A 24,950-nucleotide genomic window follows, 5' to 3' on the forward strand; every position below is an offset into this window, starting at 1 on the left:
TGCCACGCAGTGCTAGGTTTTGGGTAGCAAGCATTCTCACAATGGCAATGAGCCTTTTCAGAACATTTTGCCAGTAAAGAGACTCTGATGCAATCTTCTCTTGATGCCAATCATCTGTGGTGGCCTTTAACTTTAGTCTCATCTCACGCTCTTACCACCTATGGAATGCTCTCTGGTGATTTGCTGCCTTCTTGTGGCATGCCAGATTTCTTGCTAGATTTTTTCAGTCCTTTGTTCCTGTAGAACCCAATGTGGCTAGAACATTAGACTGGAAGAGTTTGCAACAAAACCAGTATGCAGCATTCTGGGCTTTTGAGTACATAAGCCATGGCCTCTCCACTTTGGCACCTTTGGGATTTCATGCCAGTAATGTGTTGGATGGAAACTTCTATTTTCCTTATCTTTGGGGAAGATGAAGTTTTTCACTTGCTGTGGCCCATGCAGTACAAGCAAGTCAGGCTACTGCTCAAGTGGGTCCACAGTCCTGGGTAATCTAGACTTAAGGAACTAAACCCTGCAGCAGCTGTTTCTTGTGCCTCCTCCACACTCTTCTCTGATCTACACTTTTCTTTAGGAATGTGTGTGGTTACATCCATTTGAGATGGAGACATGGATGTTGCAGTAGCTGCCAGGTCACCGGCACTCTGACTAACTGGAAGATCAGGCATCTCCTCACTGCTCACATCCTGAGTGGGGCCGGAAGGCTCATCGTGAACATTTGTGTCTATATATTGCAGGAGAGCTCCTTCCTGCTTAGATACCAAAGGAAGCCTTTCTTTCTTTTTCTGAACGCTGCCCCAGAGGGGCGCTTTCTTCTTTCACTAATGATTGCTGTTCTGTGCCAGCTATAGTGGCTCTCAACACTCAGCTGAAGGGGACAAATAAGCAGGCTGGTAGCAAGGCCTGAGTGAGGGAAGCTATCAGCGTCTTAAGGGTCTAACTGGTTCCTACTACTTCAGTTAACTGCCTGTTCTCCTCAACTGGGTTCACGGAAACAGGAAGCTCCCTGAGAAGTTGGGGTTAATAAGTCCAGGCTCCTGGGAGTGCTAGAGAGGTAGATAAGAGCCTCCTCCTCCTCTCTCCCTGCAGCTCCTGCTGCTTTCTGTTATTGCCTCGCACCCTTGCTCTTGGCTGCCTGTTAGGTCTCTTGCGCCCTCCTTCCCCTCCAGCACAGCACTCCACCATCTCTGTGCAGCTAGAGGAGAGAGAATGCATTGCACCAGCAGCAGACACAATTTTCTTCACTCTGGGTCCTGGTGCCTCTCCCTGCTCCCAGTCTGTGGCACCTGCCGCGGCCGCCTCCGTTGGCTCCAGGCCAGCGCCGCCCCGACCCCCGATGCCTCTTTCTCCTCGCGCCCTGAGTCATTTCAGTGCCCCAGGGAGTAACCGCAGTGATTTACTGGGGAGTGAGAAGTTCCCTTCACTCCAAACCTTTCCCTACTTCGGAGCAGAGCGCGCTTCCCCGCCCGCCGGTCTGCATGAACCCAGAGCCCATCCCGCCTGCTGGAAGCCGGTGGGGTTGTTCCCCTCGTCTCCGGTTTCCGGATCGGCCTCTCTACTGGGGGGGGGGGCGGGGGGGCGCTCAATCGCAGGCTCCGCCCTTCCCATCAACCACTCGCTGCCAGGGGCGCTCTATGCACAGGTCACTGCGGGAGGGCGGCCGGGGAGCCCCCCCCTTCCAGCTGGGGGGCGCACGGGCTCCAGGAGCCCGCTGCCCCTCCCCTCGCAGGACGCCGCGAGCGGCAGGAGGCGGAGGAGGGCGCCGCCGCACGCCTCGCTCTGCGCCTCTCCCGGCTGCGGGGCCGCCATGTCTCCGCTGCGCTGGGGCGCTTGGCTGCTGCTGCTCGCCGGCCCCGCAGCCTCCTCCGCCAGCCCGGCCGACGAGAGCGGCGGGGCGCGGGGAGGGGGCCGCGGGGACGGGGAGCGGGGGGCCCGGGAGGAGCCGCAGCGGCAGCAGCACGACTCCTCCTACGGCACCTTCGCCAGCGAGTTCTACGACCTGCGCTACCTCTCCGAGGAGGGTGAGGGGGCCGGGGGGCGCGGGGTGGGGAGCCTCCTGTTGGGGTAGGAGGAGGAAGCTGCAACCCCCGGCCCGGTGAGGTGCCCCGAGGCCGCGGGGGAAGGGGGGGGCGAATTGAGCTGGGAGGAGGAAGCATGCAGCGAGGGCAGGGAGAGGAGCTGGATGCACGGGTGTGTGTGTGTGTGTGAAGCATGCAGGAATGAAGGGGAGAGTGGAGCTGAAATGCACCGAGGGGAGCGGGAGAGTGGAGCTGGATGCACGGAGGGGTGCCGGGGGAGAAGCATATACAGGAGGGAGGGGAATAATGCACTGGGACACGGGGGCGGGGATGGAGCATGCACCCAAGGGGAGGGAGAGGAGGAGCTGGATGCACCGGGGAGGATGAAACATGCAGGAATGAGGGGGAGACTGGAGCTGAAATGCACTGATGCGGGGTGGGAAGGGAGAATGGAGCTGGATGCCCTGAGACACTGGGGGGGATGCACCAAGGGGAGCTGGAGAATGGAGCTGGATGAACGGGGGAGGGTGAGGAATATACAGGACGGAGGGGAATAATGGAGCTAAATGCACTGGAGGGGGAAATATGTGGAGCATGCATCCGAGGGGAGGGAGAGAAGGAGCTGGATGGGAGGGGGAGGGATAGCTCAGTGGTTTGAGCATTGGCCTGCTAAACCCAGGGTTGTGAGTTCAATTCTTGAGGGGGCCATTTAGGGATCTGGGGCAAAAATTGGGGATTGGTCCTGCTTTGAGCAGGGGGTTGGACTAGATGACCTCCTGAGGTCCCTTCCAACCCTGATATTCTATGAGTCTATGCCCGGGGGAAGATGAAGCGTGCATCGGAATGAGGGGGAGACTGGAGCTGGATGCATTGGGACACTGGGGGGGAATGGAGGGAGCTGGATGCATCGGCAGTGGGAAGCTGCACAAGGCTGGTGGAGGGTCCGTGGGGGGGTGGATGGGCTGCTCCCTTCTCGGCCCCGCTCCTGGCCGGGTCTCCCTCCCCGTCGCCCTGCTGCCCTCCTGTCTGTGCCGTGGAGCCGCCTGGCCCCGTGTTGTCGTTTCAGCACGTTGGCTAGTAACTCGGCGGCGTCCGTTCCCTGCTGTGGCCGGGCGGGGGCCTCCGAGCTGCTGCTGTGGGGCGGCACTTTCTGGGGCACGTTTGGAGCCAGCCCCACGCCCGTCAGCTCCCGTCGTGCACGGCCCGTGGCTCCTGGGGCGGGGGCCGAAAGGGGAGTGTCGGAGGCGAGGCCTGGTGCAGGGGTCGCAGTAGATTGAGGCTCGTCGCAAACGAAGAGAGGGAGAGAGAAATCTGCCCTTCTGTGGGTCGGAGCTGTGTTTTGGGTGTCAGACATATTTGCTATTGACAATCAAATGCTCTTCATCATGGGAAAAAGGACTGGCAAAATGAGCATAGCTCCCCCTCCTCTCCCTGGCGTGGGCACCCCTCCTAGCTGCCCTTCCTTTTGGCTGGGGTGCTGAGAGCTCTACCACCAGTCTCAGTTTACAATAACCATTATTGGTGTCTCCAGGCTTTGGAGCAAGAACTTGGAATCAGGCACTGCGACAGTGCTGGGGTCACAGAGATGCCTAACGCTGCGCTCTGTGCTTTCGCAGGGAATACAACCTTGTCTCTCCTAGAGAATGCTCAAGTGTTCTCCTCATGGGTACACAGCCTTTCAGGCTAAATGTGCCAAGTCTCTATTACCACCACTTGCAGATCAGGGCTCATGTATACTCCCACTGGGCAGGAGACCCTTGCACTGGACCTCATGCAGAGACTGGAAGACCCAGTTAGGTTTCACATTTCTCTTAGCAGAATATCCTGCTATCTGTAGCTTATTTTATTGTTGGTTCTGAGGTGCAGTCTGTCTTCTGTCCTCAACCATCTATGCAATGGCAGCCAAGCATTCTCTTTTCACAGGTTACCTTGGTATAAAGATGACCTGTGACAGATGAGGCATATAGGATAGAGACTAATGTCCGTGGCAAAAATCATGCAGTCACATTGATTGCAGTATTGTTTTAAGTGGTGATGGTGAAGAAAGTTTTTCCCTGTCTGTGAAATCCATTTGTCAGAGCTTTTCCAGGTGTGTGATGGGTTGATCATGCCTGGTTGCCTCCACTCAGATACAAGAATCAGTTCTTTCTTGCCATCAGAAGTTTTCCAGTTGTTGTGCTGACAAGATCGATGTGATTTAGATAAAAAATTGGCTGCTTTTGTGGTGGCAAAACCATTTCTGGAGGGGATAGATATATCATCTTTTCTGGCACAGTCCTGGACAGTTTCAGTCACAGAGTTTCTAGCTACCATCTGTGATTTGGAGCCTTTACTTTCTTGGCTAGTAAAATGAAGTAGGGCAGTATTATGTCCATTATCCATTGATACTGCTAGTGACTCCTTAGAGGAGCGCTGATTACCAGCATCCCTCACATGAACAGTTGTTAGGGTTTTGTTTAAGAAGCCATCATTTTACCATAGCAATCTTACCAGTAATTGCCCTGTTCCTAATCTTACCTTTTGAGGAAAGATTATTGACAAAAATTGTGGCAAGACAATTTGGAAACCGCAGACACTTCTCATTTCTCTCATCTCATTCTTTCAGTCTGGCTTTAGGCCTGGATTTGGTATGAAAGCTGTACTCGTCACACTGATCTCTTAGCAATGGAAAGTATTCTCACTGATTTTTAGATCAGTCTGAAGCTCTCCATTCATTTGTGACAAGATTTTCGCTGACTTGTTTGCAGACCATAGCTAGCTTAGACAGTGTTGCACTTGAGTAGTTCTTTCTTTCCTCTCTGAGAAATCCCAATAGGTGATTTGGGGCAATTGTCTGTTTGCCTGGAGGGCTTCCTCTTCCAGGATTCCACAGATTCCATATATTAGCTGAGATCAGCCAGTGACGTGGGTAGAGCTATTAACAATCCCGAAGATTTAAACCCATGGAGTTTGAGGAAGGACATTCTATTGAAGGACTATCAGTTTAGGAATTAACTTCCCTTGCTGGTTGGGTAGAATATGAGTAGTTGATCTTTGGGCCACAGTGCAAGGCTCATCTTGTATTCTCAGGCTTTTGCCTGAGCAGGGAGGGGAGTGGCTGTGCTGGTGTATAATTTCATATGCGGTGAAGAAGTCTGATTTTTTTTAACTTTTAAAAAGCCACGTGTTATGTTAAATATCATATATGTGCCTAGATATGTATTGAGCATATTTTATACATTTTAAAATAAATAAATGGGGCTGAACTTTAAAGCTTCAAACTTCATGTGTGGCTGAACAGCTTTGAAAAATAGCTGCTTGAAAAGATAGAGGAAGGGAAGGGGTTAAATAACGAGGTTTTAGGCAGTGAAAACTTTCCTTTGTTTGCCTGCAGTAAAAGCTTTCAGTTATATTGCTGACTGCAGTATGCGCTATGGAGTGGTGCAATAGTGCACAGCTCCAATAGTGTGATAACGATAGTTGTGTTTCTGTTGAGTGGTGCAGCTTAAAACTCCTGAGGAAGTGAAAACGCAGCTGCAAAACTTCTTAGTGCCACAGCTAGTTCTTTCTTTTCCTGTCAGTTGAAGAAAAGAATATCAAATTCAAATACCAACATAAAGGCTGAAAACCTGAACCCAGAAAGATCAGGAAATTCAAAATGTAAGGTTTCAAAAACGATGTTCACTCAGCCTGTCACGCTTCCTTCCCCACTCTGAACTCTAGGATACAGATGTGGGGACCCGCATGCAAGACCCCCTAAGCTTATCCTTACCAGCTTAGGTTAAAAACTTTCCCAAGGTACAAACTTTGCCTTGTCCTTGAACCCTATGCTGCCACCATCAAGCGTTTTAAACGAAGAACAGGGAAAGAGCCCACTTGGAGATGTCTTCCCCCAAAATATCCCCCCAAGACCTACACCCCCTTTCCTGGGGAAGGCTTGATAAGAATCCTCACCAATTTGTACAGGTGAACACAGACCCAAACCCTTGGATCTTAAGACCAATGAAAAATCAATCAGGTTCTTAAAAGAAGAATTTTAATTAAAGGAAAGGTAAAAGAATCATCTCTGTAAAATCAGGATGGTAAATACCTTACAGGGTAATCAGATTCAAAACATAGAGAATCCCTCTAGGCAAAACCTTAAATTACAAAAAGACACAAAAACAGGAATATACATTCCATCCAGCACAGCTTATTTTACCAGCCATTAAACAAAAGGAAATCTAACGCATTTCTAGCTAGATTACTTACTAACTTAACAGAAGTTCTGAGGCTGCCTTCCTGATCTGTTCCCGGCAAAAGCATCACACAGACAGACAAACCCTTTGTTCCCCCACCCCCCTCCAGATTTGAAAGTATCTTGTCCTCTCATTGGTCATTTGGGTCAGGTGCCAGCTAGGTTACCTTAGCTTCTTAACCCTTTACAGATGAAAGGGTTTTGCCTCTGGCCAGGAGGGATTTTATAGCACTATATACAGAAAGGTGGTTACCCTTCCCTTTATATTTATGACACAGCCTCATTCCACAAAGTGTACTGGTGCCAAATGGGCAAGTGCATACTGATTTTGAAGCCCTGACTTTTTCGTTATCTGGTTGTTTTGTGTTCCGATTTATGTAGTGTATTTTATCTTTAACCTGTCTTTTACCTTTTGATTTAATATAAAATTCTTTTTAATTCTTAATGCAGAATTAATCAAAAAGGCCCTGTACATATCTGTGTTGGTTAACTGAAACTATGTTGGTTTAACAGCTTTTAACTTTTAAGATTCATTTTCTGGACAGAGACTCAGGAAACCTGTGCTCACTGCGTAGTTCTGCCACAGACTGCCTAAGGAAATCACTTATTCTCTCTTAGTGGGATTTTTGAAAGTGCCTAAGAGAGTTAGATGACTAATGCCCATTGAAAGTTCATAGGAGTTAGGTGTCTTCAGATACTTTTGAAAATCCAGTCCTCTGTGATGAGGGTCCCGGGGGTGTGGGAGGGGGGCACGCTGAGATTACTTAAATCAGTGCAAACTGGAAAGAATGGGGCAGACAACCCCCAAAGCTGGTGGATAGTCCAATTTTTAGATTCACCAGATAAAACAGCTTCTAGAATAATCTTACTGGTTACACGGAAGCCAAACATAGCAACCCAGCCTTTGGGCTCCCTCCAAGACAGCCAAGTCAAATATGAAAGTTCTACTAATCCCAAAGGATTGGACATATCTCCCAAATTAATGAATATTCCAGATCTTATCCAAATATACACTTACAGCCAATTCTTATGAGTACAGTTCTGAGATCAGTTTCATAGTAAAGATGATGAGCTTTCTAGTTGCAAAGAGTTCTTAGAATTAGTCCATAATTTCAGTCCAATGTTTCATACCCCGGGTGATCCAGATGCGACTGGAGATATCAGTCTTATGACTCAAACTTCTGCCAAAATAAAGCTCAAGCAGATCTGAGAGGAAAGGATCAGATCCCAAGAGTACTTTATACAGTTCCTGGGCTTGGATGAAGAACAGGCTTTTGATGTAACCTTCTGTTTCTCAAACATTACTGGTGATTAACTACGTGGATTAACATAAGGTAATTTATCCATGAAGCAGTTCAACACAGACTTTAAAGAGACATGTAGACAGTGACATTATCACACTCACATTTCATCTAAATGTTAATAGTCCCTTTTGATCTCTGAATGAATAGCTATCGTAATATACGGGAACTGTCTGTTTACACGGTTAACATCTAACAAGATATAACTAAACACGTACAATTATTATTACCTCTAATTCTCTAACAATACAGGTTTACATTTCAAAGTTCTTGCCTATCTAACATGGAATGGCCCGAATTACCATTTATCTAACATGTCTCTAAAGGTTGAATCTGGGTCATTTAGCCTGCGAGCTGCTTAACCCTTTCTGACCAGACGTCATAGCCTCAGTGCCCTATCTTTAAAATGGAGATAACGGACTCAGTTCTCTACTGGATACAAAGCTCAAGTGCAGTGGAGGAGGGACTAGGAAGGAGCTGATTGCAGATCCCTGATTCCTAGCTGACTTGTGGAAAGACCTTCTGCCAGCAGAGAATCAGGTGTAGTGGCCTCTGGATCCACTACACCCCCATCCCTCAAAATGCATTTTGCATACAAGATAATCCAACCCAATAATACTTTCTCTTATCTACTCTTTGCATGTTTTGTCTAGTTAGATTGTGAGCTCTTCAGGGCAGGGACTCTCTCTCTTACTAAGGTTATGTACAGTGCCTAGCACAGTGAAGGCCTAATCTTGGTTGGGGCCTCTTAGATACTATTCTAATATAGATAAATAATAACAGTGGCAATATTTTGATGTATTACTCCGCATTCATTATCTAATGGCGGTTTATTCTGATTATACAGGTTACCCTTTCCCTACTGCTCCTCCTGTGGATCCATTTGCAAAAATTAGAGTGGATGATTGTGGAAAAACCAAGGGATGCTTTAGGTTGGTGTAGAATAAAAATGTAGATATCTTTCAGTTTATAAACCGTTACTTGACTTCACTAGGGACACTAGTAAATGTCCCACATTCATTTTACTAAATGTTTGTTGTCTGCAGATATTCACCATGATCAGGGACTATGTTGTTCAACACCTGATGAGCACTTACGTAAATAGTCCCAGTGAGATCAATGGACCACACCTCTGAATAAGTGCTCACCATAATGAGCCAACATGACCCAGTCCTACCATAAAGGGATAATTATTTTTAACACTGTAATTTATTGTTTTATATATAAAATACAATATAGTATAGAAATGATACGTTCTACCAATATCTGAAAATTTTATTTATGTGTCCACCACCATTAACAGCAACAAATCATGCTGTCTTCAAGATTTCGATGTAGAAACACAGATAAGCTAGAACAAAAAAGCTGTTCATATTTTGCGTGGTAGAAAAAGATACATGTTCTGTTTTCCTATTTCATCCAGGTATGGTAAACCTGGATGTAATGCAGAGACTTGTGACTATTTTCTCAGTTATCGTAGAATAGGAGCTGATGTAGAGTTCGAGTTGAGTGCTGACACTGATGGCTGGGTGGCAGTAGGATTTTCCTCAGACAAGAAAATGGTGAGACCAACAAAATTTAACGTTTCATGTTAACAAGTATATAAGCGTTTATGTATTAGAATAGGCACAGTTTATATTGGATTTGAAAAATATGTGGCAGGTGCAGAGAAAGATACACTTCTAATGAGAAATAATATCTAATGTTTGCATAGTGCTTTTCATCTCTAGTTCGCAGGGCACTTTACAAAGGAGGGGTGAGTATTATTAACCCCAGTTTTACAGATTGGGAAGCAGATCAGGAAATAGAACCCAGGGTTGCTGATGCCTGGTCAAGTTCCCTAGGCACTGGACACCTCTCTTGAGAATGAAAGTCTACGGTGATCTCTGGCTTCTGCTTTTGAACGCAAGACTGTTAATGACTTTGCACCATTTAATTCTAAAAAAAAATTCAAGAATAACAAATTTGTCTTCTAAGTGTTCTGACCAGTGTTTAATGGAGCAAAGTATACATCAGAAATTAGTGAAGTGTAAAGTTTTCTTGAATAAGTCAATTATTTTTCCACTGTATAAATCTGGACTTAACCATTACACTCTCAAGGGGATGCCCACTGCCTCTTTTTTCCACCAACACCCCACATTCCCAGAAAAGCCAGGTGAATTTAGAGAGAAAATTATTATTGCTAATTTAAATATATATGCTATATAAAATGAACAAATTGAAATAGGCTTCTTTGCTTTTTAAAAAAGTTTTTGAACAAGGTTGCCTCATATTTATTCTTGTTCCTGTGATTTTTATATTTCAGAAGCATTGTTTTTATTGGGGTTTTATGAGGAAAGCAAGAATTGAGGACTGTAATTCTGTTATATAAATAGTGATTCTCATTAATGTATTTAAGATTAGAACACAGCTTATAATGCTATCTATAATTGATTGCATATTGAAACATACCTATCTGCAACTGAAAATAGTGTTTATGTAATACATCCCTAGTCAGAGAGCAAGTGGAGTTATAAAGTTGCATGTGGATTCTATACACTGGAAAATGGGAGAGTGTTTAATGATCCTTAATCAGAGCCCCCTGAAGCAATAGAAAGACTCCCACTGGTATCAGCTGCTGACTTTGGCTCAGGTCCAAAATGAGGAGCACAAAGAAAATGTGAGGAGGGATGCATTACCATCCTACCCATGTAAATGGTATTATGTTGGAAATAAAAGATATGCGTCATGTAGTCTTAAGAAATAGTTGTAGGGACACATTTTTAAAGGTATTTAAGAGCCTCAAGATACAGATAAGCACTTAGTGGGATTTTCAAAAGCACCTAGGCACTTAACTCTCCCAAGCACCTGTCTGCACCTTGAAAAATCTGGCCCCTACTCTATATCAGATTAACAGTGGTAACATGCAGCCTTATCATATATCCAGTAGATGGCACCCCTGCACAATCATAATTTTAAAGTGAATGATTTGGTTTTCAAACCTGCTATGTATGAGATGCTGTGTGTCACTTAATCAGGCTACAATGCCATTTGTCATTTCAGTCTTTATTGCTTGTTGTATCTGTTAATTTAATCTATTTTCCCAGTAATTTTCCAGCCAAACAAGTGTCCTAGAATATGTAGGGTTTGTTAATGTAAATGACTCTGAGCTTTTTGGCAAAAGCTCCTCATAAACAAAATTCTGCCTTGGTGGACTCAAGTCCCTGTTTCTGGCCTGAGCAGCCTGACACAGTTCAGGGAAGAAAAGCATCTTGATTCTTTGATGGATTATTTCTTCATTGCCCTGTGCAGCTTTTAGTATTCTTTCTTGGTCTTGAATAGCATAATGCTTGTTCCATTTTTGTGCTCTCTCTCCTGTTAAGATTTGTACTCCTTTTCTGTTAATTTAGGTTCAGATTTTATTATTTTTATTTGTTGACTCGGAACCATATTCTGATACACTTGCTCATGCTGAATGGTACATTACTCTACTATTCGTCCAGTTGAAGTGGATGGGACACTCGTGGAATGTGTTGCCACCCTTTGTGAGCAAAGGTGTCAGAGTCTGGCCCCTATTTATTCAGTGCCAACAATGTGCTTGTCACTGTAATATGCTCAGAAATAAGGACAATCCATGTCTTGAAGCATTTACAGTCTAAAAGACTGAGAAGTGGGACCCACTGAGAACTCCAGAGGTAGGGGTAATTAGTAAGGCTTTGTTTGTTTGTTTGTTTGACCTATAATTATTATGAATTAACTTTTTGTGGGCATAATGCAAGAAGTCAGTTTTAAGGAGGGATTTCAATTAGGAGAAAGTGGTTGTTCATGGTGAACTGAGGTCATTCCATACAAAGGGGGCACTGTAGAAAAAATGCACAGAGATGAGTGGAGAAGAAGGAACTGAATAGGGCATCATGTCTGGCATCACTGGCGGAGTTATGGGGTGGGGGAACCTGATAGGAAAAAAAACCCAAGATGTAGGGCAGGGTGGAGTTCTGCAGAACCTTACCAACGAAGACCTAGGAAGTTTAAATTCAATGTGGCATGTAAAGGAGAACTAGTAGAAAGATCCCAGATAAGGATGACATGGCAAGAACAACTAGGCAAGGAAAATAATTAAAAATCCTTGTTTTTTAAAAATTGATTGGGTTGATGTGTTAGGGAGCTACATGGCAATTTTGACTACAGAACAGTTCAAAACATTTTAACTTTGTTTTGTGTTTGGTTTTTTAATGTTAAAGGTGCTGGTTTTTTTTTTTTTTTAATCTCCTTGTCCTTAGAGGTGAAGAATTTTTGCTCAAACTTATAAAAAAATAAATTAAACCTTTAAACACAAATTAAGCCTGAGGTGAAAGTTTTTGAAAACAGGAGGTTAGAATGAAAGCCCTTATATAACCTCAACTGTAGCAGTCATCACCTCTCCCACATTAATACCGAGCACCTGGAGCTTTTCAAATCCATGTCTTACCTAGTTCTTCCATTTTTCAGCAGTTTTGTAAGAATCTACACAGCAGTGGCAGCTAAATTAATGTGCCACCCCTTACTTTGTCCCCATCCATTTTGTTCCCCAAAAGCAGTTTGTGCAACCAGGATTAGGTGAGCAAAGACAGTTATGAATCTTTTGCAACATGCATAAAAGAACAGACTTACTTAGGATAAAGTCAGCAATCACTATTGCCTCCTTCAATGTGACACATTGATGACATTAGTACTATGGCTGTGGGGTATGTTGTTACCCAGTACTAACATCTACGCCACTGGCAGTAACCCAATCTTTAGTTGCCAACAACCTACAAAACTTTAAGATTTATTCCTGATATTAATGCTTCTAGAAGGCTATACTTTTGTAAGTAATATTGTGCCCTGAACGGTTAAGTATCTTTGCTGTGTCAATAGTGTTTTTGAATAATTGTTTTAGGAATACAGTACTTCTATGAATAGCCTACACAAGTAATTGTCATCATACTTTTTTTTCATCCACTTGTTTGTTTCTCAGATTGTGTTTCTGTGTCACTGCCTACAATATGTGCGGAAGCAAATTTGCCGTTGGTTAGTTCTGTTAGTATTTTATAGTATTCAACTTGTTTAACTGAATTCCTACTTTGCACTTGGGTGATATATATTAAGGGAAGGAATTAGGAAAAACACTATTGAATTAAAGTAGATTCCTTGCAGTTACGCAATTAATCCTTCAGATATTTTAGATTTGTTTCCTACTGTTGATTAGATTATATAGCATTTAATGTAATGAACTTTGCACCCCAAAAGTTCTGTTCTTCTTCTGTTTTTGTTGTGGTACAATATCCAGGAAGTTCACATATTTTGAACAATAAAAAAATGTTACTTTTTCTTTCTTGTTACTTAAATTATGTCAGGGAGTTGCCATCCTACTGGAATTTGGTATACATCGTGGTGAAAATCAAAAAGTGGCTTGCATACCCATAAACAGATAGAAAAAATAAATATTACCATTGACTTTTTTCTGCACAATCTGCAGGTGGAAGTATCCAGGGATTTGTACAATGAAAGGGGGAACTAGAGCTTTTAGTATGTCAGCTTTCATAGTGAAAATTATGTAATGTGAATACTTTTATGGATATGGAAAAAAATTATTACTTGTTGAGTTTTCTTGCTAAAAGTAAAACTTTCAAAAGGTAGAACTCTGACTCATTTCTTTCCTACCATGTAGGGTGGAGATGACGTCATGGCTTGTGTTCACGATGATAATGGAAGGGTCCGAATACAGCACTTTTATAATGTTGGTCAGTGGGCTAAAGAGATCCAGAGAAATCCAGCTAGAGATGAAGAAGGAATTTTTGAAAACAACCGTGTGACTTGTCGATTTAAACGTCCTGTGTATGTTCCCAGAGATGAAACTATTGTAGATCTTCACTTGAGCTGGTACTATTTGTTTGCTTGGGGTCCAGCAATTCAGGGTAAGTTGATGGTATGCAGCTATGACTGCGTTCTTCAATCTATTTCATCATTGTAAAAGGAATTAAAATAGTTTGCAGAAGATTTTCCGATTTCTGTTTACAATAGCAGTGTGTGTATATATGTAAATTAAGGGGGCACTGTCAAGTTAAGTCATATAAAAATTCCTTACCTACTCTTTTTGATTATCTCTACTCCCAAAAGCTAAAATTGATTGTATATGCTTCAAAATGACCAGTTTATGATTCTTCTGAAGGATATTGTTCATAGTTTGTTGTTCAGGTTTCCTATGATTTATTCAGAGTTTTACCTTCTGGCACTATGTTAACTGTTGATGTAATGCTGTGTTTTTGTGAAGATTTCCTATTTGGCTAGAAACACCATTTTAAACTTATGAAAATCCTCCTTTTGGTATAGTAAATAGCAATAAGAGGAGGTGAGGTTATCTAGTGGAAAAGAAAGAAAAATCAGAAGTAGTTTAATTCACATGCTATGCTCATCTCTTTTTCTATCCTTTGTCTATTAAAGGTTCTATAACTCGGCATGACATAGACTCACCGCCTGTATCAGAGCGTGTTGTCAGTATTTACAAGTATGAAGACATTTTTATGCCATCAGCTGCCTATCAGACCTTTTCTTCTCCATTCTGTTTGCTTCTTATTGTTGCACTGACCTTTTATTTATTGATGGGAACCCCATGATCACAGCTGGATATGTATGGAAGATAGTGAGAATTTGTTAGTGAGAGTTCCTCAGGATGGATGAATTTTCTGTTGGAATTCATATCACATGATCGTCTAGCTGCTTTGTTGACAATTTCATCTTCTCAGCAAGGAAATAACCTCTCCTTTGAGCAGTAATGGTGTGCCAAATAATTAAGAGTAATCAAGGAGCAAGTAACAAACCGCTTCCAGTGTAACTACTAGTTGTTTAATGAAAAATACTTTTGTAAAATGTGTGTGTGTATGTTGGGGGGAATTTAGTAATGGACATATAGAATCAAATTATTTAATACACAATTTCCTTCAGTTCAAGAACTAAACGTTGGGGAAATATTGTCTGTTAAATACTTGTGGTGCAGATAGCACACCTGTAAGTGCAGTTTCTGAACTCAAAGTCAGGGTATTGTCCCAGCACCGCTGTTTAATAAGGACTGCTTTGTGATAATGGGCTTTCACCTGCCAAAATACTTTGAATTTGACAAAAGCAACTCACAGGTCTAAATGGTTCTGGTGCTTTCCAAAACCAGAAAATGCTTCACATTCCCAGTACAAGCAAAGTTAAACTTTCCATTGCAGAATTCTAATAATTGTCTGTACTATAAAAATAATTCTTAGACACAGCCATACTTAAGAAGACATAGCTAAGCTTTTTATTAATGAGAGATGATGCTGTATAAACAAGAAAAAAGAACATTAATGCTGATATAAATTCTTCATGATACAGAAAAATGCCTAAAAGTATATAGACTATAGAAGCCCCTTCAAGCCATAAGACATCTTCTAGTAGGCAAAGTAAGTTTCTTTTTTTATGAAAAAATGTTATTTAGATGTAAACGTCTTTTAAACAGCTGTTTTGCAGTAACCCTAACGTGTCTGTTCTCACCTTGCTATCTGCCCTAAATTCCATTCATGTTAAAGATGAGCAGGAGCAGCAGCTCATTGTTCCCAGAGCAATGCAAACATGATCTATGGTACTAATATGAAAATATGGGAATAAATAAAAAGAGCCTTAATTTCAGTTCCATCAGAATCATAGGTAAAGTCATATTTATCCAATGAGGAAAAAGACAATTCAACCATGAAAATAGATTTGAATTTTCTATCCTTCAAAGTATTACAAAAAGGGAAAGAAAATAGTTAAGTATTATTGTAAATGGGAGTGGCAGAAATGTATCAAATGAAGAATAGATCACAACTTATTCTAAAATGTTTTGGGTTATTGCTGTACATTTTTACTGTCTACATGATAGGAAATTTATGATTACCTTAAGCAGGGAAGCAGCTGTCTCTTTAAATACCTGATCTTGCAGATAACACATGCACAAATCTTCCATCCACTCAAATGGGAGTTCTGCATGCTTTAGGGTTGCAGGTTCAGTCCCTAAGTTATACTACGTATTAGGCTGTTGTACCAAGAGTACACAGTGCTTGACATGTTTGAGAACTCTTTAGCGCTATGTACTTGTAGAGTGTCTTATTAGAGATGATGTTTCCATCTTAGTTATTGCATGGTGAGGTAATAAGAAAAAAAATAATTGGAGTTTTGTAATTTGTGCATTATTACTCACAGTATAAAATTCAAAGGTTGATTTTTTTCAAGGCTTTGCATTCCTCGAAACTGTGTGCTTAAAGTATGTAAATTTTCGGTTTAAATGGTTATTTACCTCCCTAGCAAGCATTTTGTCCATATTTAAAATTGCAACATTTGTTTAAAAAATGGAGTATTAATTAGAAAAGTTTACACTTTAAAGTGCTTCATAAATAGTGACTTTATCTTAGTGCATTTCAGTAAGTGAATCCTCTATACCTGATTAACCAACTAATTAAATATGTGATATAGTTGTAGTGGGTCAGATCCTTGTCCCTGATAAGGTCTGCTTTGTGGAACTCTGGGAACAAATCATAGCCTTAATGTGTTCTAAGCAGACAGCTGAGATTCTTCTGGTGTAGCAGAATCCTTTGATGGCATAGATCTGGGTAGCTGGCTCTATGCCATAGTCTCTAACACTGGAGAGAAGAATGTGGTCAAAGCATGCTGTGTGTCCCATGTGCTGCTTAAATTACAGCAAGGAGCCTGTTCAGCTCCCAGCCTATGGCCAGTTTTACTACCAGCATAAGTTAAAGCAGTCTCTGGCCTGCTCTAATTTAGAGGCACTTACAGTAGCCCACAAGGGGCTGTTCCAGCAGCTATAGATTACTGGAGCATAACACAAACCTACCTTTGCTCTCCTGCCTCCACTTGACTCCTGGCTGGCCATCAAAATTGAGGTCAGTATATACAAAGACAGTAAAAATAACACTAAGGTACAAAGAGATTTAATCAACCTGACAAAAGTAAACAGATTCAGAGCTGAGGCTAAACCTTTGCACTTATTGTATTCCTTTGTGTCATGCTCGTGGAGAATATACACTATTTCAGATTACAGAGCTTTCAGGGCTGGTGGCTGAGCCTATGCCGTACATTAAGGCAAACGTATGCCTTCACTTTCAGATTCTGTTTTTGTGAGTTAAAGGTTCACCCTTTACCTGAGATTAATGTATTTTTTTTTTGGTTGTACTTTCCTTTTGTTCAGATATTAGTAGCAGTTTGCACTTGTATAGCACCAAGGATCTCAAAGTGATTAGCTGGCCCTATTTAGCCTTCCTTAATAATAGAGAAAAATACAGCAAGTCTACCAAAAAAAAAGAGAGAGAGAGAGAGAAACTATACTACTCTTCAGCTTTTCAACTGATGTTTGAGTTTGTGTCTATTAATTATTATTCTACTATACCATAATTTTACATACTTTACTGATATTAAAAAGACATAATCCCCGCCCCAAAGAATTTAAAGTTCAAGGGGGGATGGAAAAGGGTTTAAGGAGAGTGGAAGGCTACAAACAGCCATTGAGGATTAGAGGTATAAGAGTGGATAATAGTGGAAAAGTAGAACTGCTTGGCCAAGAACAGAGCAGAAGGAAGAAAGAACAAGCCTATAGGAAAGAAAGTTGGCAAGATCATGGGACTTTCTCCATGAGCATCTCTACAGAGCAGAAGCAGAGATAATAAAGGCGAGGAGAGAAACAAGGCTGGGAACTTAACATATATTCTATATTGGAAATATATTATCTATAGCAAAGTCCCCTTTTCACTACAGCATCACTGCAATCTTGCTTCCTAAATGGAAGGTGTCTCCTACTACCGAATAACAGAGACTTCTGGCAAGCCTATCACCCACCCTCTCCCCCAAGTCAGAATAGGGTACATGGTAGTTAAAGTAGCACCAGGTTGGAAATGAAACATCAGAAGCAACCCAGTTTCAGAATTTTCACGAAGTAAAGTTGATTGGACTGCTAATATTTGGAGAGGACAGGAAAAGGGTGAAACTGCAGCAACGCTGTAATTAGGTTTGGAAAGATTAGATTTTTATCAGTAAATGTAAATAAACATTGATTTCAACACACACCCAGAAACCAACAAAAAATATTTCCATTTATGATAACTGAAATTTACAGATAGGCAAAATTCAGCTTGAACACTTGTTAGAGTTTGATTTAAGGATATGTACTTTGTATATTTTTAAGTGGTGATGTTGATAATTTGTGTTAATGGTTATAAAGTTTTAACATTTTGAATTTCCAATTCTGCTGCCATTAAATAATTGTCTCCCTCCCCATAATTTCCCAAAACTGTGAAAATTTAAATCAAATAAAAATGGGGGGGAAATGCTTTAACTCTATAATTGTGCACGACTGTGAAAATTGAAAAAAAATACTTCAAAATAAACATCAATATTATCAGTCAGTTATAATACAAAATTGAAGTCTGCCAAGCCTAACTATAACAGAGAGGAAAGGTCTGGACTTTAGTGAAATTTGACTCTTAATATAATACCTCTTTAGTAGTAACTGGGCATGCCCCGTAACTGTTTCTTATATGTTGTTGTTTTAAATACTAAAAAGCAGTAGTTAGTCCCTGATATGATGAAGTACTGTAAACTTGCTTTACGCTTTTTATTGCTTGTGGAGGGTGCCCTGGAAACTAAAGTCCTCTTTACCCACAGAAGCTGTATGCAGCAATGCATGCTTCTTCATACCTGCCTAACTAATGTGTATCAACCCCGACCAGGAGAGTCAATCTCTAGGGAGAGGATAGTTTAGTCTCCATACCAAATCATTTCTTAGCCTACTTACTGAGATTACTAATGAATTGGCCATTAAAGAACAGTTTCAAAAGGCTTCCATTTTGTGTACGAGGTGAATTAATTGTACAGTTACCTGGCACACATGCACAAATGCAGGCACAGGAACGTGCATGGAAATTTTGCGTGTACACAATTAGGAGGCCTTTGGAAATATGGCCCTGATTGTTCTTTTCCAACATTATCTGTATAACCAACAAAAGGCATTAGTTACCACCTGGGACCATGTATCTGTATAAAAAAATTTTTTTTTTTAGCTGTGAGTTCTGCTTATTATGTTAATCATAGTGTTATCTTGTGCTCCCTTTGTCTGTCTTCACCTGTTGCCTCTCATTTTATACATAGATTGTAAGCTCCTTGGAGCAAGAATCAGATTTTTGTTATGTATGTACAGTGCCTGGTGCAATGGGACCTGCCTTCTCCACGGGGGCCTCTAAATGCTACCACAAGACAAATAATAAATATAATAATTTGGCCTGTTTTACCCAGAAAGAAAGAATGAGATAGGAAAGAGAGAGAAAAAGAAGAGGGAAGGAAGGCACAGCTGAAGACTCCCTTTTTACTTTCATAAAGACATATAATCTCATATAGTTTGTTTATAGTAGAAAAGGTCTTAAAACCTAAATTACAACATTACAAACTAAACAGTATTACTGATTTTATGAAGTATTTAAATAGAGGGTAATTCAGTTACCCAAAATTCAAAAGGAGAATAACCCTGTTTTCATACTCGAAAGAAACTGTATTGGGGAAAACTCTGCCTCTTCCCGTCCCACTCCTCCCCGCCACACACACTTGCTTTGCTGCACTCCAGTGGTACAAAGGGATAAGAGACATTTAACTCCCCTGTTATGGTTATCCCTATCTTTAGGATGTTCCCAGCTGATGTAAATGTAGCAGAGCTGTCATTCATTTATGTCACCCTCTGCACAATCACCACCATATGATGGGGGGATGAGGGGAGTGAATGGAACATGATGTGCTAGCAGCTAATCTTTTTGAGACCATTGCAAACTGATACAGGTTAAAGAAGCACTCAGGCTGAGCAAAGAATCAGGATCTGCAACCACCTTTCAGCAGAACCCAGAATAATTTAGATGCAGCAGATAATATAGCTGTTATGTGATAAATCCAGTGCAAATTTAGCATAGACTTGGCTGCTTAATAAAATTACAATTCATTTCTTTATGTAAAAGGTCCAGCATAGAAACCTTGGGATTGCCATACCAGATCAGACTCAGACCACTATTCTGTCTTTCATCGTGGCAATTATAGATGCTTCCATGTTAAGGCTACCCAGATCATGGTTTGAAGTCCTTGCTGGACCTCAGCCTGTGCTGCTTATGCTGCTCCCAGTCATTGTAGGCAAGTGAGTGGAGAGACTGTGGGGAAGTGGAGTGAGCCAAATGTGCCTCCTCCCCCTATTTCCTCCTTCCCAGCAATGTACCAGACAGCAGAGCTGGTGAGTGCAAGGCAGAATGTAAGCTGTGTCCCTTTCAGAGCTCTCTCATCTCCTCAGATCTCTTCCAGGGATAGTGCAGGTATGCCTCCCCATATTCAGGACAGAGGCTAAAAGATTATAAATAAAGCTCTATTTTTTTAATGTATGTTGTCTTTTAACATCATTGGATGCCCCCTTGTTTTGCCACTATGAAATGGAGTGAACAGGAATCCCCACTCTGTCACTTTGAGAGCAGAAGGCGGGGGCCCGCAAGGGTTCTAAAAATTAATACTTACCACTCCAGGCTTGTATTAAACTCCCATAGTTACAGCTTTTCTCTTGGCTTGGTAAATGCTGCCACCACCCAAATGCAAAAAAAAAAAAAACCCTTTGAACCCAGGAAGGAGCACTTGGGAATTCCTCCCTGTGGGGTACCCTCAAGGGGAAGAGCTGAGAAAGAAAACAAAGGAAATTAGCTGAGGCTATCAGCTAATCAAACAACATGCACAAACCTCGTAGGACACCAAAAATCCAGTCCTGTTCTTAATAAGGTAAATTTTATTAAAAACAAAAGGGAAAAAATACATCTGGAACTTAGGCTTTTGCTAGATTTTAAAGGAGCAATTCCAAAAATAAAACACCCAAAATAGCTTTCTTGGGGGGTTCAGCTTAAAGGTTACAAACAACCAAAAGCATCAGGGGGTTAGCACAGAGGAGATCTACAAGTCTTAAAAAATAAATAAACCTGATCTAGCTAAACATTCTAATCTACTTACACATTTGGACTTTCAGATAAGTAGTTCTAGGTATGATCTGATGATTTATGATCATACCTGGCTTAAAGCTATACACAGCATTTCTGCTGCCCCTCTGTAGGAGTTCCTGCCTGACTATCTTTATACCACTCATTATTTTCTCTCTCTCATGTGTCACCTCCAGCTAATATCCCCAAATAGAACAAACTTGGTCCTGCTTAGAACTGTGTTAGAAGGAACCATGTGCTTTTTCCTTCCCTAGAAGCTGGCTGCAAATAGCACTGTAAAATTACAGAAAAGGAGTATCAATTTTTTTCCACGGAGATCCATTGTGGGAGTCCTAATATTATTGAAATGGTTGTACATACACTGTATAATTTGTCTAGAACCTGGAACAGCTGGAGGAAACAAAGTTAACTAAATAAAACTTATAAACGTATATATTCTGCATGGATACAATCAACAACATTCATTTAGACCCTGATCTCATAATGTATAGACAGTGGGTGCAAGCAGTCTGCACACATGCTACACATTGCGGAATGCAAGCATCAGTAAGTATTTTTAGAATAAAATGGGTAAACATTTATTTAGTATAATCATAAGATATTGTTTAAACAATAAGGAGGAGATTAATTATTTCTTATACTTACTGCTTTCTCTTAAGTGTTTGAGGTGTTTACTTAAGATTGGATTATGTCACCCTTATTCACATTAATTAAACTACTCAATATGTATAAGAGAGGCAGAATCTGATCCTAAAGAAAATTCAACTTTTATGTAGATTCTCTCCAGGCCGATGCAGACTAAAGACTACATTCTTTGCTAAAATACATATTCACATAAATCCAGAATTTGACCCTAAAGCCTTGAATCTGCCCTTTAAGATATGGAAACACATCACTGGGTACAGGATCTTGACAAATCAGCTACTGGCCATTTCACAGGGGACACAGCTCTATATGCCTGAGTATCAGGATGGAACTCAGCTCTGTATCTGTGCTCAAGGGCTTTCATTGTAGATCATGTATTTACCCGAATTTAATCTCATTGTGTTAGTGGCATTTCTGCTGTGTTGTATCAGAGTTGCATTAGGATCTGATACAACACTAAAATATGCCCATCTTCTGTGTGAATACTTCTAACAGGTCCTGGAAGCTTTAAAAAAAATGTCAAATTTCCAGTGCAGAAGGCAGTCAAGGGAAATAAAGATTATATATTTGTGTATTATGTACCAGATTTTTAAAACCTGCCCTCTGTTTCTGCATTCACTGTTATTTGTATGTGTAATTTAGAGGTCTTAAGTATCTGATTTTGCACACAAATATGGTATAGATAACCCCAGTTTTTCTGAACCTGTTTTCTCTAGATCTGTGTGTTGTTGGTTATATATTTTATATCTACACACACAAATTAAATAAATCAAAAGCAAAATTCAGTTTTTACATAGATTAGTTTTTGGATATCTTCTAAGACCTTTGTAAAATCAGCTATAATTGTATTTGTGTCTAACAGATCTAAATTGAGCCACTGCTAGACTGCGAGTCACATAATAGAGCATAGTACCAACATAAGATGAGTGGATGATAGGTGTGAAGAAGGAGTATGAAAATGTAGTAACATTACTTTCTTTTAAAGTGCAAAATGAGTTACAAATATCAACCAAATCAGCATAATAAATAGTATGAAATGTATTTATTTTGGGTTCATGTTACACTCCTTCAGAAATACAGTTCCTTCCCCGATTTTACTAGAGTAAGGGAAGGGGAGCATTCTTCTAATTTAGTGTTCAGTATGTATTCAACATGACCTTACAAAGTCTTTAAAAGTGGTACTGCTGAGTTTTTAAGGCTAAATTTGGCTTAGCTTAAAACTTCTACTAGCTGGTTAGGAATCTTTGGTTTTAGGATTCTCAATCTATTGTCCTGATATGGTATATGGCAATCCCAAAGTTTCTATGCCAGACCTTTTACATAAGCAAATGAATTGTAATTTTATTAAAAAGCCAAGTCTGTGCTAAATTTGCATTGGATTTATCACATAACAATGTTGAGAATATTTTAAGAACCATTTCCAGCAGCAGATGACTAGTAACAGTAACCAAATTTTTTAAACTTGAAATCTAAAATTACAACTCCAAATCCATATTTACATTCCTAAATTAGTCGGATTTTTCAAAAGTGCTAAGTAACTGCAACTCCCATTTGACTTCAGCGGCTACTCATGATAAAAACTGCACTGTAATCACTATGTGTAGGGGCAGTTACATAGACTCTTTACCCTTTAGATCATTCAAGTTCAATAATTCAAGGTATTTCAGATTCTGAAAATGGAAACATTCAATGAATAGATAAATAAGTCTTTGATTCTGTGGAAAAGAATACAAATATTTTTGCATCTTTTCATTGTAATGCTCTTCTATACAAAGGTTAGAAAAATAAAAAATAAAAGCAACTTCCCTGTCAGTGTTAATGTTTAAATAAAGTAATTTTGCTTTAGGCTTTTTGGTTTTGTAGAAATCAGAGAATCCAGTAAGATGGTTTTAGAATGAAAAGTAACTGGGAGCATGCTCTGGAGAGTACAATAAAGCAAACCACTTTACAGCACAGGTTCATTAACCCTTTTTATCTTATTTTCAAGGGCTATTTTTCCCCGCCAATACTATATATTTATAGTGTAGTATATATTTTTTTCCACCATGAAGGAAAAAAGAAGTTTGGGGATAAGAGAATATTGTATATAAAATTAGTAGAATTGGAGGTGAAATGTAGATGCCACATTAAAATCTAGGAATATCAAAGTTTATATTATCAGCGATAATGATGAGAATTTCTTTAAGCAACTATATCGGCAACTATACCATGGCAATACTAAAGTGAGTGGTATTATATACAGCAGTGATTTTTTTTTTCTGATTTCACATCTGATGATAAAGTAGTAACAAAAAATACAGCTACCGTCTATTTTTTTCAAAGCTGAAAATAGTACCATGTTTACTGAAAGAAAATCAAGGGCAAAATTCATATTGGTTTCAATAGAGTCAGGATTACACCCTAAAGATGTTTCCAGCCTTGACTAAAGATGGACATTTTTGTTCCCATATATTAAATATCAACAGTTCTGTTTAGATTAAGACAAATGGCTGGTTGTACTCAGTATTTCTAGTTAGTGCATTCTGAGGTCTGGTTTGCTTCAGACTTTTTGTGTGATTAAGACTGTAAAAAGTATGCTAACTCTTGCCAGTTTGTTCAGTACCATATGAACTGTAAAGAATGTAACTTACGCCAGCATTAAATTTTAATTTTGTACAATGTTTGTGCTAAAAATGAAATTTTAGTCTAAATAATTGATATTCACATGAAACGTGTACCTACAGTATTTAATATTAAGCATGCTCTTCATTCTCTATCTTGAGCCCAGTCCTCCATTCCTTTCCAGCTCCTGTTTGAAGTCATTGAGTACTTTGTTTGGTGAGAGTGGAGGAATAGGCTCATTGAGGTTTGGTTGTCAAATACCTGGACAGAAGTTCTTAAAAATAAACTTTTATGTTAATGCATTGGAATTTGCAGAAAGATAAAACTGAACAAATAGTGAAATTATTTTCACCAACAGGACTATTTTATAAAAAGTGCATGCCCTAAAACATTGCTTTGTAATATTTGTTTTATACTAATTGTGTTGTTGATGTTCTAGTGGACTTGGTTAATTGTCTGACAATAACATATGCAAATATTTATAAACCTGTTATAATAAATGCCTTTTTACTGTAAGAAATTATGTGGTATGGCATTTATAAAGAAACACAGACTTTACAGCTAAAATTATAGTAGCTTTCCTTATCACGTGACATCTTTATATTAAGTTAGTACTTCCATTCTAAGGCGCAAGTCCTGCAAACACTTAGTCATGTGTTTAACTTTTACTACCATGAGTCGTCATTGCAGTGAAGTGTTACATTGTAGGACTAGATAAGTAATGTGTGAGAATCCCAGATGTCAAAGCCATGATGCTCCTACTCATATTCACTGACTCTCGGTGAGATTGCCTTCCTGCTGAAGGGAATAGGTAATTCCTATTCCCATGCTCCTCTTTCCTGTGTAAGAACAGACAGAGGGAGGTGGTGCTAAGAGAGAATACCCTGATGTGGCCATTTTGGAAGGAATAGAGCTCTAAAGAGGTGAGCTAATTTGATGTGACTTGGAGCTGAGTTGCTCAACATTCTCCACCAGCACCTTTGATCACCAGGTGCTAGACAGAGCCTCCTTCGTAACCTGTTACTGGAGTATCCAGGTTGTAGTACTTCTGAACATCACAAGGGCACTGGAAAAGAGGGTAAGTCAGAGCTGGCCATCCAAACAGTGAGGCAGCCAAAGATCACACTCATCACCTTGGGCCTTTCAGAAG

At 40.5% G+C, this 24,950-nt stretch overlaps 1 protein-coding gene across 1 annotated transcript; it reads left to right on the plus strand.

The window, feature by feature from the left end:
• The first annotated feature begins 1,601 nt into the window (after window positions 1-1,601).
• On the plus strand, window positions 1,602-24,299 carry FRRS1L (ferric chelate reductase 1 like). Its single transcript, XM_073332663.1, has 5 exons — window positions 1,602-2,021; window positions 8,383-8,467; window positions 8,959-9,097; window positions 13,204-13,450; window positions 13,977-24,299. Exons 1-5 carry the CDS (start codon window positions 1,808-1,810, stop codon window positions 14,147-14,149), a joined length of 858 nt encoding a protein of 285 aa, XP_073188764.1. The 5' UTR covers window positions 1,602-1,807; the 3' UTR covers window positions 14,150-24,299.
• Window positions 24,300-24,950: the final 651 nt, after the last annotated feature.

This window comes from Lepidochelys kempii, chromosome 2 (genome assembly GCF_965140265.1).
Source record: "Lepidochelys kempii isolate rLepKem1 chromosome 2, rLepKem1.hap2, whole genome shotgun sequence".
NCBI classification, from domain to species: domain Eukaryota; kingdom Metazoa; phylum Chordata; order Testudines; family Cheloniidae; genus Lepidochelys; species Lepidochelys kempii.